The sequence below is a fragment of the Salmo trutta genome, chromosome 29, assembly GCF_901001165.1.
Source record: "Salmo trutta chromosome 29, fSalTru1.1, whole genome shotgun sequence".
NCBI lineage: Eukaryota > Metazoa > Chordata > Actinopteri > Salmoniformes > Salmonidae > Salmo > Salmo trutta.
In genome coordinates, this window is record NC_042985.1 from 39,973,807 (window position 1) to 39,994,354 (window position 20,548).

At 44.3% G+C, this 20,548-nt stretch overlaps 1 protein-coding gene across 1 annotated transcript in view; it reads right to left on the reverse strand.

The window, feature by feature from the left end:
- The window catches only part of LOC115167609 (protein kinase C-binding protein NELL1-like), a 500,899-nt gene that overhangs the window by 85,875 nt on the left and 394,476 nt on the right, over positions 1-20,548 (reverse strand). The window contains exon 14 of the mRNA XM_029722201.1: positions 6,879-7,001. Within this exon, the coding sequence (XP_029578061.1) occupies positions 6,879-7,001 (123 nt within the window). The remainder of the gene's footprint in view (positions 1-6,878; positions 7,002-20,548) is intronic.

Below are 20,548 nucleotides of genomic sequence, written 5' to 3' on the forward strand. Positions count from 1 at the left end.
TGGCTGAAAAAATCAATTGTGCTGGTAGAGTCACTAGGGAGACCAACAATACAATTCATAATTACTCTCCAGTAATACGGATCTGAGGTGCAATGTAATCACCATGCAGTGTCTGGGAGCAGAACTGGGCCAATGAAGGCAGACAGATTTATTCTGCAGAGCACATCTGCCTTATTTAGAGTGAGACTGCACGCTTAGCTCCCCTGAGACCTTAGCGGCAAAGGTCCAAGAAGAGTCTGCAGAAGGAGGAAATAAGTCCAGCCTGCTTTACTGTGGAGCTACATTACACCTCACCGGCAGACAGGCAGGCAGCTCTGTGCTTTCTGGGGAAATCTAATAGGTTGGCCTCTGCGGGCAATCCCTATGGTACTCAGCCGTGCACAAATCAAGCCTTTACCAGAGAATGGTGGTTTTCTAATGATGAGACAGAATGGGTTGACAAGATATGGGAAGCAGTAGCCTTGTGTACTTATGGTGAAATATGAATGTAAATCGATATCGTGGCCTGGTCTCTGCCTTATCTTGTGAACCAAAGCAAGAGGAAAGAAGAGTATACTGTATTCAACAATACTCACTGAGAATAGCTGAAGAAAAGGCTGCAGCTGTAAGAGCTGCAGATAAGTATAAGAATGAGATGGAGCCGAGTGCTTTTTACCCACTCAGTTCATGGACCACAAATCTCCGTCTGTACAGAGTTATCCTGGTCTGATCCTAGACATTATAGATGAAAAGGAGGGACCAATGATGTCATATAGTGCAAAAATGTTATAATAGAAAATTTTATGGAATCATGGATAGATAATGGCACCTCTGGCTTCCATAATATGTCCACGTCTCCTATATGACATTCATTGCTGTTCAAGATCGTTGTCCTCATAGAAATAGCTTCTCAACAGCGCGCACCACTAGGCAAAATATGCGCTTTGTTTGAAACGAAACACAGGTAGGCTACAGTTTGTTGACATAATCTACTCAAACATTTGCCCACGAAAAAACACTGTACATAATTCAAGAAGATCTAAATGCATATTCCCATGAACTGGTTGGCATGTAGTGGGTTAAGTTGGTACATGCCCAGAATGTTATAAGGTTTGAGAAAAGGGGGGGGGGGGGGGGGACAGGATGGGGCGGTTTGATCCAGTCGTGCAGGCTCTGCCTTCTGAAATAGTCTTCCATTGTCCTCCAAGAGTTGATGAATATTCTTTCTTTAGTTAACCACTTTACCTCCCCTATTCATACACCTCTATCGTTAGACACAGGGAAGGTGGCGTCACAGCACGAGGCTTAGCTAGCTACAGTACTACCAGCTTACCTCTTTGTTAGCTACATTACTACCAGTATAACTCTTTTGCATTAGCAGTAACAGGGGCGGCAGGTAGCCTAGCAGATAAGACCATCAGGCCAGTAACCGAAAGGTTGCTGGTTTGAATCCCAGAGCTGGAAAGATGGGAATAAATCTGCCGTTCTGCCCTTGAGCAAGCAGTTAACCCCCAACAACTGCTCCCTGGGTGCCAATGACATTATATGTGGAATACACATCTCAGTTGAATGCATTCAGTTGTGCAACTGACTAGGTACACCCTTTCCCTAATTACATGGTTACCTCTTCTATATTAACTGGTCTCAAACCAGGGAACCTCTGAACATGTCACCATGAAGAAATGTTACCAGTAACGCCACAAAAGCTGTGGCTCTTGCAGAACAAGGGAAACAACTACTTCTAGGTCTCAGTGCGGGATATGTCTCAGATTGAATACTACTAACACTCCGACAACCATTTCACATTGGCTACACAATGACGGACAATATTAGCAGGGACAGACTCCGGACCTAGCCCAGATCTGTGACTCATTTCTTTATTTCTAAGAGCACAGTGATGATGTATGATTAGACTGAGGAGAGACACTCCTGGTCGATTGGCCAACAATCATTAATGAATTCCCGGAGCGGACTGTGAAAATGGGGAATAATTCCTATAACTCTGTCTCCATGGAATACTAATTGGCTGGGGAATTAATTGAGATGTAGCAATAGCTTTAATCTCATTATATACAATACGGGGCCATTTGAAGCATATTTGACGTGATTTATCGTAAATACAAACATAGATATTATCAGAGTGTGTGGTTGGAATGCTCTTTCTCTGAGCTGGTAGGATGTGAATTTCATATTCAAGTAATTGTTTTCTGCGTTTTTCTCTGAGCAACAAACAGTTGGATCATTTGCATATTACTCATGATTTCCAGAGTGAAAAATGTGGAGGTGGCAGTAAAGTTGTTCGATGGCACTTTTTTTCCCTATTTTTATTCAGTGGCTGCTGTGTGCCTGGTGTTAGAGACAATCCAGCATAGAAATTGTCTGGAAGGCACTTTGCAAATTGCATTGATCTCTCCCTAGACCTGCCTTCCACCTGCTTCCCATCCTAATGCCTCTCTATTACAGAGGGACACGGGGAGGTGGTGGTGAGACGACAGGTGTGATACACACACACGCGCGCACAAACACACACACACCTGTCTCACTCCCAAATAAAGAGAATTCCCTCTATTCTGCACTCTAATCCACACTTATTTTGGCGACACGGGGGACAGACAGCAAGACAGTACTAGAGCAATAGAGGAAGAGAAGAGACAACTATGTTTCTTTTCCTGGGAAACAGAACAAGATTAATAGAGCGAGATTAAAAGAGGAGAGTTAAGAAAAAGGGAAAATGATGAGAAGAGGAGAGGTGTTTTCCTTGCCTGAAACTCATGGTCGCCACTTTATAAAAACACCCATACAGTGAATTTGGAAAGTTTTCAGACCCCTTCCCTTTTTTAACATTTTGTTATGCCTTATCCTAAAATTGATTCAAGTTTGTTCTTATCAATCTACACACAATACCCCATATTGACAAAGCAAAAACTGTTTTTTTTAAACATTTTTGCAAATATAAAAAAACAAAAAACAGAAAAAACTTTTTTAGATAAGTATTCAGACCCTTTGCTATGAGACTTGAAATGTTTGAGATGTTTCTACAACTTGATTGGAGTCCACCTGTGGTAAATTCAATTGATTGGACATGATTTGGAAAGGCACACACCTGGCGCGGCCTGCCCAATGCATCACCGGGGGCACACTGCCTGCCCTCCAGAACATCTATAGCACCTGGTGTCATAGCAAGCCACCCAAACCACGGCTTGTACACCCCGCTTTCATCCAGAAGGAGAGGTCAGTACAGGTGCATCAAAGCTGGGACCGAGAGACTGAAAAACAGCTGCTATCTCAAGTCCATTAGACTGTTAAATAGCCATCACTAGCCGGCCTCCTCCCAGTACATTATCCTGAACTTAGTCACTGTCACTAGCCGCTTACCACCCGGTTACTCAATCCTGCACCTTAGAGGCTGCTGCCCTTATTCTATCCTACATATTTTATCTACATACTGTCCATAATGTCTATACATCCCATCATATACACTTCCGGTCAAAAGTTTTAGAACACCTACTCATTCAAGGGTTTTTCATTTTTTGTTACTATTTTGACATTGTAGAATAATAGTGAAGACATCAAAACTATGAAATAACACATATGGAATCATGTAGTAACCATAAAAGTGCCTTGATGACAGCTTTACACACTCTTGGCACTCCCTCAACCAGCTTCATGAGGTAGTCACCTGGTATGCATTTGAATTAACAGGTGTGCTTTGTTAAAAGTTAATTTGTGGAATTTCTTTCCTTCTTAATGCGTTTGAGCCAATAGGTTGTGTTGTGACAAGGTAGAGTGGTATACAGAAGATAGCCCTATTTGGTATAAGACCAAGTCCATATTATGGCAAGAACAGCTCTAATAAACAAAGAAAAACGACAGTCCATCATTACTTTAACACATGAAGGTCAGTCAATATGGAACATTTCAAGAACTTCGAAAGTTTCTTCAAGTGCAGTTGCAAAAACCATCAAGCACTATTATGAAACTGGATCTCATGAGGACCGCAACACGAATGGAAGACCCAGAGTTACCTTTACTGTAGAGGATAAGTTCATTAGAGTTACCAGCATCAGAAATTGCAGCCCAAATAAATGCTTCAGAGTTCAAATAACGGAAACATCTCAACATCAACTGTTCAGAGGAGACTGTGTGAATCAGGCCTGGTCAAATTGCTGCAAAGAAACCACTACTAAAGGACACCAATAAAAAGAAAAGACTTGCTTGGGCCAAGAAACACAAGCAATGGACATTAGACCAGTGGAAATTTGTCCTTTGGTCTGGAGTCCAAATTTGAGATTCTTGGATCCAAACACTGTGTCTTTGTGAGATGCGGTGTGGATGAACGGATGATCTCCGCATGTGTATTTCCCACCGTAAAGAATGGAGGAGGAGGTGTTATGGTGTGGGGGTGCTTTTCTGGTGACACTGTCTGTGGTTTATTTAGAATTCAAGGCACACTTAACGAGCATGGCTACCACAGCATTCTGCAGAGATATGCCATCCCATCTGGTTTGGGCTTAGTAGGACTATCATTTGTTTTTTAACCGGACAATGACCCAACACACCTCCAGGCAGTGTAAGGGCTAATTTCTCAAGAAGGAGAGTGATGGAGTGCTGCATCAGATGACCTGGCCTCCACAATCCCACGACCTCAACCAAATTGAGATGGTTGGTGATGAGTCGAACCCGCAGAGTGAAGGAAAAGCAGCAAACAAGTCCACAGCACATGTGGGAACTCCTTCAAGATTGTTGGAAAAGAATTCCAGGTAAAGCTGGTTGAGAGAATGCCAAGAGTGTGCAAAGCTGTCATCAAGGCAAAGGGTGGCTGTTGGAAGAATCTCAAATATAAAATATGTTTTGATTTGTTTAACACTTTTTTGGTTAATACATGAATCCATATGTGTTATTTCATAGTTTTGATGTCTTCACTATTATTCTATAATGTAGAAAATAGTAAAAATAAATAAAAACCCTTGAATAAGTAGGTGTTCTGAAACTTTTGACCGATAGTGTACATACAGTTGAAGTCGGAAGTTTACATACACTTATGTTGGAGTCATTATAACTCATTTTTCAACCACTCCACAGATTTCTTGTTAACAAACTATAGTTTTGTCAAGTTGGTTAGGACATCTACTTTGTGGATGACAGAAGTTATTTTTCCAACAATTGTTTACAGACAGATTATTTCACTTATAATTCACTGTATCACAATTCTAGTGGGTCCGAAGTTTACATACACTAAATTGACTGTGCCTTTAAACAGCTTGGAAAATTCCAGAAAATGATGTCATGGCTTTAGAAGCTTCTGATAGGCTAATTGACATCATTTGAGTCAAATGGAGGTGTACCTGTGGATGTATTTCAAGGCCTACCTTCAAACTCAGTGCCTCTTTGCTTGACATCATGGGAAAATCAAAAGAAATCAGCCAAGACATCAGAAAACAATTATAGACCTCCATAAGTCTGGTTCATCAATGGGAGCAATTTCCAAACGTCTGAAGGTACCACGTTCATCTGTACAAACAATAGTACGCAAGTATAAACACCATGGGACCATGCAGCCGTCATACCGCTCAGGAAGGAGACGTGTTCTGTCTCCTAGAGATGAACGTACTTTGGTGCGAAAAGTGCAAATCAATCCTAGAACAACAGCAAAGGACCTTGTGAAGATGCTGGAGGAAACAGGTACAAAAGTATCTATATCCACAGTAAACCGAGTCCTATATTGACATAACCTGAAAGGCCGCGCAGCAAGGAAGAAGCCACTGCTCCAAAACCGCCATAAAAATGCCAGACTATGGTTTGCAACTGCACAAGGGGACAAAGATCGTACTTTTTGGAGAAATGTCCTCTGGTCTGATGAAACAAAAATGCAACTGTTTGGCCATAATGACCATCGTTATGTTTGGAGGAAAAAGGGGGAGGCTTGCAAGCCGAAAAACACCATCCCAACCGTGAAGAACAGCGGTTTCAGCATCATGTTGTGTTGGTGCTTTGCTGCTGGAGGGACTGGTGCACACAAAATAGATAGCATCATGAAGTAGGAAAATTATGTGGATATATTGAAGCAACATCTCAAGACATCAGTCAGGAAGTTAAAGCTTGGTCGCAAATGGGTCTTCCAAATGGACAATGACCCCAAGCATACTTCTAAAGTTGTGGCAAAATGGCTTACGGACAACAAAGTCAAGGTATTGGAGTGGCCATCACAAAGCCCTGACCTCAATCCTATAGAAAATTTGTGGGCAGAACTGAAAAAGTGTGTGCGAGCAAGGAGGCCTACAAGCCTGACTCAGTTACGCCAGCTCTGTCAGGAGGAATGGGCCAACATTCACCCAACGTATTGTGGGAAGCTTGTTTAAGGCTACCCAAAACTTTTGACCCAAGTTAAACAATTTAAAAGCAATGCTACCAAATACTAATTGGGTGTATGTAAACTTCTGACCCACTGGGAATGTGATGAAAGAAATAAAAGCTGAAATAAATAATTCTCTACTATTATTCTGACATTTCACATTCTTAAAATAAAGTGGTGATCCAAACTGACCTAAGACAGGGAATTTTTAAAACTGAGTTTAAATGTATTTGGCTAAGGTGTATGTAAACTTCCGACTTCAACTGTATGTATATAAAACAAAAGCTAGACAATCAGGGTGCTTTGAAATTCTGGCCCTCCGGACCTTGGTTGAAGACTGGATCTGGCTAGCTGGGCAAAATGAGTTTGACACCCCTGGTGTAGAGGGTTAGGGAGGGCAAGGAAGAGGAGACCATTCCTCTGCAGATGAGGAGAGAATAGTAAAAAGGGAGGGGGTTGTGGATGTCCAGAGTATGGGGTAGGGGTCTCGATGGAGCTCAGGAGGGTAGAGAGAGGGGGTAGAGAGGCGTGGAGGGTGAGGCCTTACCTGTGCAGATGGAGCCGTTCCCCACATAGCCAGGCTTACAGGAGCACAGGTGGCCTCTGATGGTGTTGGTGCAGATGGCATTGTCATCACAGGAGCTCTGCCCACTGGCACACTCATCATGTTCTGAGGGAGAGATGCAGCAGGGTCAGACTGTGTGGTAGTGTCTGTCTGTTTGTCTGTCTGTAAGCGTATAGACTACTCAGCAGTGTGAGAGTGTGTTTGTATCATGAATGCATGTTTGTGTTTTTTAATGTTTTTGTTCATGTCTGTTTGTATGTCGCACATGCATCCCTCCTGTAGGGTCACTGTCAGTTGTTTTCATTCAACAGTGTACTGTCGACTATCTCCCTCCCAGATCTGAGCTGCTTTACTGAGGGGCTGGTCTGAGAATTTAGCCTCAGGGAATAGGGAGTGGGTTTGCACCACAGGCAGTGTATGATCAAACACCATCTGTAGCCGCTCACGACTGCAAAAAAAATCTCATTTACTCGCCTACTTCTGGGAATCCATGACAGGTTGTGTAACACAAACACAGCCAAAAGTTATCTTGAATACAGTTAACGATTCAAACTTCGCCACACACTTGATCTTACACTGTGTAAAAACCAACTGTGGTAAACTGTATGCGTTCCGGTGGAAGTTCATTAATTTCAATGGGAGGCAATCCATACTGCTGCTTCCAATCTGCTGGACTCGGCTCCGGTAAGTACAGTGTGTACTTCAATAAAATGTTACAACTTGTATGTTGCTTTGCCTTGTGGTCTTTGAAACATAAGTGGATTAACCACCGAAGATGTTGCAAATGTGTAGTGTTCAACTACAGTATGTGTTTATGGGATAGCAACAAGAAAACTTTTGAAAGCTCAATACATTTACTTGAAAAATACAAGATCAAAGTTTATGATGTTTAGAATTCTATGCAATTATGTTTTGTATGTATTCTATGCCATTGCTATTGCTGATTATATTCATAATAAGGTTGTGGGCTGTAGCCTGTTATTAGTAGGTCTATTGTACTTTTTAAAATTGATTATCGCTATCATTATTATAGTAATGGAGGCTAGCTACTCCCATAGCTGTGGGAAGTAGTTTGGGGGTGGGGGTTCTGCTATTTAGTTAATTTTTTATTGATGAAATAGTGCAGTGCATGCTCCCTCGCGCTCCCCCAGCACTACACAAGAAATCAGGGGTGTAGTGCTGGGGGAGAGCGAAAAACTATTGAATGACAAAACAAATAAATATTTAGGCTACAGCAGCCTAGAGGTAGGTAAATGGTGGTTTCTTCCCTGTCTTATCTCTGGCGAAGGAGGAAGAACTGTAGGCTACATGTGTGCACTGAATAGGCCCATCGGAGTCTTGACAACGTCAGAAAGTTAAAAAAAAATATATTCACCTCTGCCTTAATGTTCATAAAACTCCACTGACCTGCTCTTCCGCAGTGGAACCCAGAATGATATGTGACCACTTGGTTACAACGACATGGTTCTGCAAAGGACACCCAAACCAGAGCGGCCAATGTAAAGCCCAAGAGCCTGACCGTCTCTGGAAGTTGCTGTATCCCTGCTTGAGATCTTTAGCCAATATTGGCAATTGGTTGATATGCAGGGCCTGTTAGGGCTGTAACATAATAAAAAATAACTTGTAGACTGCAGTCTTTTATGTCCAAGAATACAAATGTAAAATAAAAACGTATTTGGGGGGCCAAATAAAATCATCCGCAGGCCAAATTCGGCCTGTGATCCGCAAGTTGGAGAACCATGCAGTAGACAGTCTCAGAGTAGTTGCCTCAAGTGTTTCCTGACCAGAAATGCTGGTATGGAGCCGGCTTCTATCAATCTGGGATCTAATATTTTCTATAAAGAATCGTAAAACTTTTCACAGAGATCAGGGGATGCAAGCATGTCACTGTTCGGGTTGGCACCAGCAACACACTCGATTGTCTTAAACAGAATTTTCCAGTTGAGGGATTTCTCAGAGATCAGGGTAGAGAAGTGTTTCGCTCTTGCATCTTTTACTGAAACATTGTAATTTCTCATCAGATCCTTTATTTTCTCATAGAATACTTAAAGTTTGCTGGCCTTCCATTTACATTCAGCTAAATGGCACTGTCACACCCTGATCTGTTTCACCTGTCCTTGTGATTGTCTCCACCCACTCCAGGTGTCGCTTATTTTCCCCAGTGTATTTATCCCTGTGTTTCCTGTCTCTCTGTGCCAGTTCGTCTTGCATGTTTGTCAAGTCAACCAGTGTGTTTTTTCCCGTACTCCTTTTTCGCTTCTCTTCGCTAGTCCTCCCGGTTTTGACCCTTGCCTGTTTTCTGGACTCCATTCCCGCCTGCCTGCCCACCCTTCGGTACCTACTGGACTTGACCTTTTGCCTGTACACGACCATTTGTTACGTTCACTTTATAAAGCACGAGTGTGGTCATTAAACCAGGGTGAGACTATGCCAGACAATTTATTCTTGATTTTAACTGGTGCCACTGAGTCTAAAGTAGCCTGACATACAGTATGTCATTGAGACTTTTCACCAAATCATCGGTGTGAAGACCGAGAACAGGATCAGTGGTAGAGGACAAAAAAGCATTCAGGAATTTTCTAGCAGTTGTGGAGTTAATGATGCAAGAGCGAGTTGGGACTGCCACTTTTTTAGGAGGATGAGGAGAAAGCATTCTAAAAACAATACTGAGATGGTTAGAGACACACATCAATAGTTTTTCCAAGTTTCAATATTCAGACCATGGGACAGCACAAGATCAAAAGTATGGCCTTTGTTGTGTGTAGGCCCTGTGGCATGTAGCACAAAGTTAAAGGATTCTAACATGATAAAACCATTTTCAACTAGTGCATTGTTTGGGCAACACATATGAATGTTTAGGTCTCTAAGAATATTAACCCTGTCAGAGAATTCTGCAATGAACAAAATATTAGGTTTAGGAGGGTGGTACACTAACATATACAAGATGGGCTGTTTCTGGTTCAAGCTAAAGATAAGCCTCTCAAATGAGGAAGATTCACCACATGACACAGGGCTACATATAAACTTGTCTCTATGAATGATGGCTACCCCACCACCACAGCGAGACAGCCTGGATTTCTGTAGATAAGAAAAGGCTGGAAGGGTAGTTTCAAAAGTGAAAGATGACGCCAACAGAGAGGGCTGCCTCGCTTCTTGCTCTTAGGAAACTTTGCAGTATTTTTATTTTTTTATGTATTATTTCTTACATTGTTAGGCCAATTTTTTTTTGGTGTTATTACATACAGCCGGGAAGAACTATTGGATATCAGAGCGACGCGAACTCACCAGCACTACCATCATTACGACAAGGAATACGCACCCCCTGGGCAATTCCAGAAGCCAACCCAAAACAATGCTGGCGTAGGAGAGGTATTCGGAGTGGTCTTCTAGTCCAATTTAGGAGGCGCGCACACCACCCACCACTTCCGAGTATATTACTTGCTAATGTTCAGTCTCTGGATAATAAAGTTGACAAGCTCAGGGCGAGGGCCTCTTTCCAGTGAGACATCAGGGATTGTAACATTCACGGAAACATGGCTCCTGGGATAAACTGTCTGAATCGGTCCAGCCAGTGGGATTCTCAGTTCATCGCGCAGACAGGAATAAATATCTCTCCAGAAAGAAGGGCGGGGGTGTATGTTTCGTGATTAATGACTCATGGTATAATTGTGATAACATACAGGAATTCAAGTCCTTTAATTCACCTGATCTATAATGCCACACAATCAAATGCCAACCGTATTATCTCACAAGAGAATTTTCTTCGGTTATAGTGACGGACTTGTATATCCCCCCTCAAGCTGATACCACGACAGCCCTCAAAGAAATCCACTGGACTTTATGCAAACTAGAAACCACATATCCTGAGACGGCATTTATTGTAGCTGGGGATTTTAACAAAGCAAGTTTGAGAAAAATGCTGCCGAAGTTCTATCAACATATTGACTGTAGACCTCCTTCTGCCGAAACACTCGACCACTGTTACGCCAACTTCCAGGATGCCTACAAGGCCCTCCCCCGCCCTCCCTTCGGCAAATGTGACCATGACTCCATTTTACTCCTCCATTCCTATAGGCAGAAACTCAAACAGGAAGTACCCGTGAGAAGGACTATCCAACGCTGGTCTGACCAATCGGAATATACATGTACTCTTCAAAATTGTTTTGATCATGCAGACTGGGATATGTTCTGAGTGACTTCCGAGAATAACATTGACGAATACACTGATTCAGTGACTGAGTTTATCAGGAAGTGTATAGGAGATGTTGTACCCACTGTGACTATTAAAACCTACCTTAACCAGGGGCTCCCGAGTGGCGCAGTGGTCTAAGGCACTGCATCTCAGTGCCTTAGGCCTCACTACAGTCCCTGGTTCGATTCCAAGCTGTATCACATCCGGATGTGACTGGGAGTCCCATAGGGCAGTGCACAATTGGCCCAGCGTTGTCCGGGGTAGGCCGTCATTGTAAATAAGAATTTGTTCTTAACTGACTTGCCTAGTTAAATGAAGGTTAAATACCAATACATTTTAAAAACGTGGATAGATGGCAGCATTCAGGCAAAACTGCCACTGCATTTAACCATGGCAAGGTGACTGGGAATATGGCAGAATACAGACAGTGTAGTTATTCCCTCTACAAGGCAATCAAACAGGCAAAACGTCAGTATAGAGACAAAGTGGAGTCGCAATTCAACAGCTCAGACACGAAATGTATGTGGCAGGGTCTACAGACAATCACGGACTACAAAAGGAAAACCAGCCACGTCGTGGACACCGACGTCTTGCTTCCGGACAAGCTAAACACCTTTTTTGCCCGCTTTGAAGATAACACAGTGCTGATGTGGCCCGCTACCAAGGACTGTTCGCTCTCCTTCTCCGTGGCCAATGTGAGTAAGACAAGCGTGTTAGCCCTTGCAAGGCTGCCGGTCCAGACGGCATCCCTAGTCGCGTCCCTAGAGCATGTGCAGACCAGCTGGCTGGTGTGTTTACGGACATGTTCTATCTCTCCCTATCCCAGTCTGCTGTCCACACATGCTTCAAGATGGCCACCATTGTTCCTGTACTCAAGAAAGCAAAGGTAACTGCCCTAAATGAGTAGTCCAGGATCATATCACCTTTTTTTTTTACAAGCATTTTATAACACCCACACTAAACACGTGTATGTGACCAACAAAATGTGATTTGATATGATTTAGAGGACTAAAATCCAATCCTCTGGTTTACGACAAATTTCAGTTAGCATTAACATATCAATGTCATTGAAAATGATAAAATCATTGCATATGAACGACTTCTTATTTAGAAATCTTACATTCAATAAACCGATCTTGACATGGATAGCTGCCAGATTGACAGAGGTATTCAGTGGAGTTAGAGGAACATATATTAGGTTACTTACATTTAACGCACTACGGGACCTAATATGCTTTCCATGTCCTCTGTTGCTAATTATGACAGGGAGGACTGGAGCACTACCTGACACAGGCCGTCAGTCTCTAAAACAGTTTGCAATGTTTCTGAAAATAATCCTTGAACCCCTGTGGTTAGGGTAAATCCAGTCTTGTTTAAAAATGCTCTCATAGCAAATCCTGTCATTTCTTCAGGTGCTCGTTTAGGGCAATGAGGTGGCTGAAATGTTCCGAACCCCTTCGATAGCATGGGAGGGAGCCAGAGATAATTATTCTCTTCCTTGTGCTAGTGAGGGTGGGATTTTTTGTTGTTGTAGTCATCCCTCAGATTGCCTAAAGGGAAGGTTGTTAAAATCTATGTGAGTGACGATGGTGTCAATATTAGAGTAGTTGGCCAGAACCTTAGGCAGGAGGGAATTGGTCTCGACACAGGCTCCCAGGTAACAGTAGACCTTGGTTAGTCCACAGACCATAGGCAGGCCAAAATCTCTCACCATCGAGCTGCCCACAATGATGGACATGATGGAATCCAAAGGGGAAGGAAAAGGGGGAGTGGGATGGGACTGCATCGGGCAGGGGGATGGAGCCTTCTAGCCAGGCTAGCCAGACTCTTTGCACCAGCAGCAGTGGATGACTTCGGAAGCCCCAGGAAGGTGAAGGATGACCCGAGACCCTTCTGGCTTGAGTCAGTGACCTGCTGAACAGTGGTAACCGTGGGGGAGGGTGCCACTGGTTGGCTACCGGCTATTGGTACACTCCCAGGATCATGGCTGACTCTTGGGACCGGTAGGTCCTCCTTCAGCGGGACAACTAGATTGGATCTTCCAGGACAGATGGAGATGGCCAACTGCCTCCCTCCCAGCCTCCTACGCCTGGCCAGTGTCCAGCCACCCTTGCTCAGTGAAGTTGAGCTGTCCAGTGGATTGGAACAGAGTAACGCACTGTTCGAACAGACTCATCAGCACCTTTACTGTTGGAGGCACTCAAGACAGATGCAATTTGCCTGAGTTGCAGCCAGGTCGATGAACTTGAAAACAGGTCCTGCTTTTGCCACAGCTGAGCTAGCAACCGCAGAATCTCTTCCCGAAGCTGCTTGATGGTGATGCATTTAGGCCAGAGAAACACAAGTCAATTTATCAGTTCCACTTTTTCTCCCTCTTTTATGGAAATCATCTTGCACCTATCACATTTGTGCCCAGCCATGGATAGAAGCACCAGTGGGCTAGCACTGCTAGCCTAAGCCATTAGCTTGATGGCTACCAGCCAACTATTAAGCTATTTAGTGGGATCCCGGGACACAAACGTGCATTCCCAGCAGTAAAAGCTAACTGCATCGCTGAATCCGTAGCTGTTTCTTAAAAACATATTTCATAAAAACAACAAACCGAGTGTGACTAACATTCACCACTTAGCTACTCGCTCTGATGACATATCAATACTCTATTTCACAGAGTGACAACAGTGAGTCCACACATTTTGGTATGTGACCCCAGTGGGAAGTGTACCCACAACTCTGGCGTTGCTAGTGTTGGTGTTGTTCATGCTACTGTAAAATACAATACATTATTACCATACAGGTGGAAGATGTATGATTTCTATACCCAGGAATGTATGGCCCTCATTCAGACATGCAATGACAACAATCCAGACCTACAGTATGTCAGGCTTCGTTTTGTAATGCTAATAGGTTTTAACCTTTGCCAAAAGACAGGCTTGATGCCAACTAGTGCCTGCTAAACATTGTTTCTTTCATTCCTTTAATTTGTTTAATTTGATTACAGTACACCTATGTTGTAATTGTATTTGAATAACACATGTATTAGCATAACTTGTGAAGCAACAGTACACATTTTAAATCTTCATACTTCTGACTTTTAATTATTTATATTCTTCTGCAAACTACTCCTCTTACACCGTTTAACCCTGTAGACCCCAATAGAATTGTAGAATGCTGCTGTAGATTACTGAGAATTTTCAATATAAAGCAACTTTTCTCACACATGTCAAACAAACAGACATAGCTCAAAAACAAAGAGCAAATGACAATTACAAGTTCAGATTTGAATTAGTGGAAGATGTCAGCTGTAGCTGACTTGTGTCAAAAGTAGCATTTTTACAATTACAGTGAATGGAATGTTGGAAGTGATGATGTCACAATGGGACCTTTAGAATGTTGAGGAAATCCCATGAAAGTGGATGGAGGACAAAAAGTTGAATAGTTTAAAAAGTATAAATGATATGAAGACCAGTCAACACGTTTTAAAGTTTGAACTGTGCTTCTAGCTCTTGTGCCCTTCAAACTTCACCAGGAAGTGACCTACTGTCAAATTATGAGTAAGAACTTGGTCCACACCCCTTGGTGCCACACTCTTGGCTCCCCACTTCCTGCCACTGTAGCCATAACAAAGTGACTGCACAAGCTGCATTTTGAATGCCTTCAGGGACCAGCGCCTGTGGTTTCTGGGAAGAGGCCTTTGCAGGGTCCTCTACGCTGGTCTACTAACGCCGCCGTCAGGGTACCATACATACATAGGAAGCAATATGCCACGTAACCGCTTTGAGCAGCTATATTCCAACCAGAAGCCATGGATTACAGGCAACATCCGCACCGAGCTAAAGGCTAGAGCTGCTGCTTTCAAGAAGTGGGACACTAATTCGATCGCTTATAAGAAATACCGCTATGCCCAGAAATACCTCTATGCAGCTGTGACCTGCCCAGTGACGCGAGCCTACAAGATGAGCTAAATGCCTTTTATGCTCACTTCAAGACAAGCAACACTGAAGCATGCATGAGCGCGCCAGCTGTTCCGGTCGACTGTGATCACGCTCTCCGTAGCCAATGTAGGCCAGACGGATTACCAGGAACTGTCAACAGAGCATGCACAGACCAACTGGCAAGTGTCTTCACTGACATTTTCATCATGTTTCAAGCAGATCACCATATTCTCTGTGCCCAAAAAAAGTGAAGGTAACCTGCCTAAATGACTAACGCCCCATAGCACTCACGTCGGTAGCCATGAAGTGCTTTGAAAAATCATGGCTCACATCAACACCATCATCCCGGAAACCCTGATCCTCAACACGGGGGCCCCTCAGGGGTGCATACTTAGTCCCCTCCTGTACTCCCTGTTCACCCACAACTGTGTGACCAAGCACGACTGCAACACCATCATTAAGTTTGCTGATGAACACAACAGTGGTAGGCCTGATCACCGACAACGATGAGACAGCCTTTAGGGAGGAGGTCAGAGACCTGGCAGTGTGGTGCCAGGACAACAACTTCTCCCTCAACGTGGGCAAGATAAAGGACCTGATCGTGGACTCACATCGATGGGGCTGTAGTGGAGCGGGTTGAGAGTTTCAGGTTCCTTGTGTTGTAGTGGTCTGGGTGTAGCTGGTACAGAGGAGTCAGGCGCAGGACAGCAGAGATGAGTAACACAAGTAACTTTACTCAAATATTCCAATAACATGTCGTAATACCGAGCCCACAATAACGGACCAAACATACATAAAACAATCACATCGACCGCCGAACGCCGCCCGAACAAGGAGAGGGACCGACATCGGTGGAAGTCGTGACAGGTTTCCACATCACCAACAAACTATTATGGTCCAAACACACCATGACAGTCGTGAAGAGTGCAAAATAACATATTTTCCTCCTCGGAAAACTGAAAAGATTTGGCATAGGTCCCCAGATCCTCAAAAAGTCATACAGCTACACCATTGAGAGCATCCTGACCAGTTACATCACCACCTAGTATGGCAACTGCTTGGTATCCGACCGTAAGGCGCTACAGAGGGTAGTGCATACGGCCCAGTACATCATTGGTGCCAAGTTTCCTGCCATCCAGGACCTACATACTAGGCAGTGTCAGAGGAAGGCCCAAAAAATTGTCAAAGACTCCAGTCACCCAAGTCATAGACGGTTCTCTCTGCTACCGCACGGAAAGTGGTACCGAAGCGCCAAGTCTAGATCCCAAAGGCTCCTTAACAGCTTCTACCCCCAAGCCATAAGACTAAAGAACAATTAATCAAATGGCCACCCGGACTATTTACACCCCCCCGCTGCTACTCGCTGTTTATTATCTATGCCTAGTCACCTTTCCCCTACCTACATGTACAGATTACCTTGACTAACCTGTACCCCCGCACATTGACTCAGTACCGGTACCCCCTGTATATAGCCTCGTTATTGTTATTTTATTGTTGCTTTTTATTACATTTTTTACTTTAGTGTATTTAGTAAATGTTTTCTTAACTATATTTCTTGAACTGTTGGTCAAGGGCTTGTAAGTAAGCATTTCACGGTAAGGTCTACACCTGTTGTATTCTGGAGATGTGACAAATTATTTGATTTGTATGTACTGTATATTCAACAAATGAAACAGACAAATTTTACAAAGCAAGCTGTGTGAATGGTGAGACTTGGCACAGAAACACTCTCTAGTGTGCTCTCCCTCTTCCTCCTCCTCTCCATGTTGATCTTCCTCTCCATGTTCCTCTCACTCCACTCTCCTCTTCCTCCTCTTTATTATCTCCCTCCACTCTCCTCTCGCTCCACACCATCCTCCTCTTCCTCCTTGTTCCACATCTCTATCCCTCCAAGCTTTTGCTGCTGAGGCCTAACTCTCCGCATCACTTCCCTCCCTTTTCACACACTCTCTCACTCTCCCTTCCTCGCTTTATTTTTCTCAGTCTTACACCTACTCTGTAATAGTCACCTTTTAGGAGTTTATAATAAACTAAATCATGATGCTATACGTCACTTTCATTCAGTAAAACAAAATCCCATTCACACAAACACACACATACACATATACAGTATCATCATAAAGCTATACAGCACTTGCATTCAATCAATCATCAATCAAAATGATTTAATAAATCCCTTAGTGGAGAGATTGTTTCTCTATTCATTGTGTGTTTGTCAGACTGATGGATAGAGCACACAAAAAGACGTTCATAGATGGCCAGCAGGATTAGATTATAACCGTAAAGGCTATATTTGGTACACACACTTCAAGACCCATGGTCAAATTACTTAGTTAGCTGGTTGTCTTTGTATGGGGGGGAGTGAGACGATCAAGTGACAAATACAAATCAAAAATGTTTAGCAGATATTGCGGGTGTTATTGCGGGTGTAGCAAAATGCTTGTGTTTCTAGCTTCAAACAGTGCAGTAATATCTAACAATTCACAACAATACACACATTCTAAAATTAAAAGAGTGGAAGTAAGGAATATATAAATATTAAGATGAGCAATGTCGGAGTGGCATAGACTAAAATACAGTAGAATAGAGTACGTACATATGAGATGAGTAAAGCAAAAATATTGAAACATTATTAGAGTGACTAGTGTTCCATTATTAAAGTGGCCAGTGATCTATGTATATATAAGCAGCCTCTAAGGTGCAGGGTTATGTAACCGGGCGGAAGTCACCAAGTGATGGCTATTTAACAGTCTGATTGCCTTGAGATCGAAGCTGTTTTTCAGTCTCTCGGTCCCAGCTTTGATGCATCTGTACTGACCTCACCATCTGGATGATAGTGGCAGGTAGCCTAGTGGTTAGAGCGTTGAGCCAGTAACTGAAAGGTTGCTAGATCGAATCCCCAAGCTGACAAGGTAAAAATCTGTTGTTCTGCCCCTGAACAAGGCAGTTAACCCACTGTTCCTAGGCTGTTATTGTAAATAAGAATTTGTTCTTAACTGACTTGCCTAGTTAAATAAAAATAAATAAATAGCATGGTGAACAGGCAGTGTTTTTTTCCCCTTGTTGATCTTTTTGGCCTTCTTGTGATATTGGGTGCTGTAAGTGTCCTGGAGGGCAGGTAGTTTGCCCACAGTTTTGCGCCCGCAGAGCCCTGCGGTTGCGGGCGGTGCAGTTGCCATAGCAGGCGATGATACAGCCCGACAGGATGCTCTCAATCATGCATCTGTAAAAGTTTTTGAGGGTTTTAGGTGCCAAGACACGTTTCTTCAGCCTCCTGAGGTTGAAGAAGCGCTGTTGCGCCTTCTTCACCACACTGTCTGTGTTGGTGGACCTTTTCAGGTCGCCAGTGATGTGTACGCCGAGGAACTTGAAACTTTCCACCTGCTCCACTGCGGTCCCGATGATGTGGATAGGGGCGTGCTCCCTCTGTTGTTTCCCGAAGTCCACGATTAGCACATTTGTTTTCTCAACATTGAATGAGAGGTTATTTTCCTGGCAACACACTCACAGGGCCCTCTCCTCCTCCATGTAGGCTGTCTCATCATTGTTGGTAATCAGGCCTACTAGCACTTCATGAGGAGAGAAGTGAGTGATACGGGGTGATAGCCATTTAGGTCAGTTACCTTTGCTTTCTTGGATACAGGAACAATGGTGGGCATCTTGAAGCAAGTAGGTACAGCAGACTGGGCTAGGGAGAGATTGATTATGTCCCTAAACACTCCAGCCAGCTGGTCTGCACATGCTCTGAGGACGCTGCTAAGGATGCCGTCTGGGCCGGCAGCCTTGCGAGGGTTAACAAGCTTAAATGTCTTACTCACGTTGGCCACGGAGAGGGAGATCCCACAGTCCTTGGTAGCGGGCCGTGTCGGTGGCACTGTGTTTTCCTCAAAGCGGGCGAAGGTGTTAGCTTGTCCGGAAGCAAGACGTCGGTGTCCGCGACATGGCTGGTTTTCCTTTTGTAGTCTGTGATTGTCTGTAGTTCCTGCCACATATGTCTCGTGTCTGAGCCGTATTCTGCCATATTCCCAGTCACCTTGTCATGGTTAAATGTGGTGGTTCGCACTTTCATTTTTGTGCGAATGCTGCCATCTATCCACAGTTTCTGATTAGGGTAGGTTTTAATAATCACAGTGGGTACAACATCTCCTATACACTTCCTGATAAACTCAGTCACCGTATCCGTGTATTTGTCAATTTTATTCTCAGAAGATACCCGGAACAGCGTTGCGAGCAAAGCACAATGTTGCTCAACTCGCATTTTGTTGCCTGACGGACATCTACAGAGTTAGATAATGTTCGTTGATTAGTAACAAAGATGGGACAATTTCCAAATTAATAGCACCAGTAGAAACAGGAACTTCTTAGCAGCTATGTAAGAAAAGATCACTGCAACTCAATACAACTTGAGCTCCACTGTGCTGGCTCTTAACATAACATGACAGTTAAGCAAGCTGTCAAATAATAGGAAACATGACGAACTGTAGGGACTGATGCTGGGAGACGAGAAGCAAGTAAAGGGAGTGAACATTTAATGGATAACCGGCTGAGGCGTGGGAGCCCGATGATCCGGCTGAGGCGTGGGAGCCCGACGATCCGGCTGAGGCGTGGGAGCCCGACGAGCTGGCTGAGGCATGACGTGGGATTGGAGCCTGAGCCGGCTGAGGCGTAGGAGCCCAGTGAGCCAGCTAGGCATCCCACCTGGGAAAGCCTGTCGGGCCGGCCGAGGTATGGCGTTGGACTAGCCGGCTGAGGCGTGGGAGCCCAACGATGCGGCCGAGGCGTGGGAGCCCGACGATGCGGCCGAGGCGTGGGAGCCCGACGATGCGGCCGAGGCGTGGGAGCCCGACGAGTAGGCCGAGGCGTGGGAGCCCGACGAGTAGGCCGAGCCGGCTGAGGCATGACGTGGGATGGGAGCCTGATGAGCCGGCTGAGGTGTAGGAGCCCAGTGAGCCAGCTGGGGCATGATGTGGGATGGGAGCCTGCCAAGCCAACCAAGGAAAGGAAATCTCTCATGCCAGCTAAGGCGTGGAAGCCTGACGAGCCAGCTGAGGCACCCCTGGTTCCATCGGTGGCGGTACCCAGACCCGATGTCAAAACCAACAACAAAAAACAAGAACTCCCTGATGCTTCAAATAGTGGGGTCAGCATTCTGTAGGGACCAATGCTGGGAGACGAGAAGCAAGTACAGGGAGTGAACATTTAATGGATAACAGACAAGAAATAAACAAGGTCAGCGTCTGGACAGGGAAAAATGTAACGACATCAATTCTGACACAGGGAACAAACTTAGGAGCAGACCGATATAGAGTGGCAATCAAAAAGTAAAGGAGTCCAGGTGAGTCCAATGAGCGCAGATGCACGTAATGATGGTGACAGGTGTGCATGTGGTCTGATGACACCAAGATTGAACTCTTTGGGTCTGAATGAAAAACGTCACGTCTGGAGGACACCATGCTTCACCAGAGGGATTGTGCCAGGTTGTGGCAGCATAATGCTGTGGGGATGTTTTTTAGTGGCAGGGACTGGGA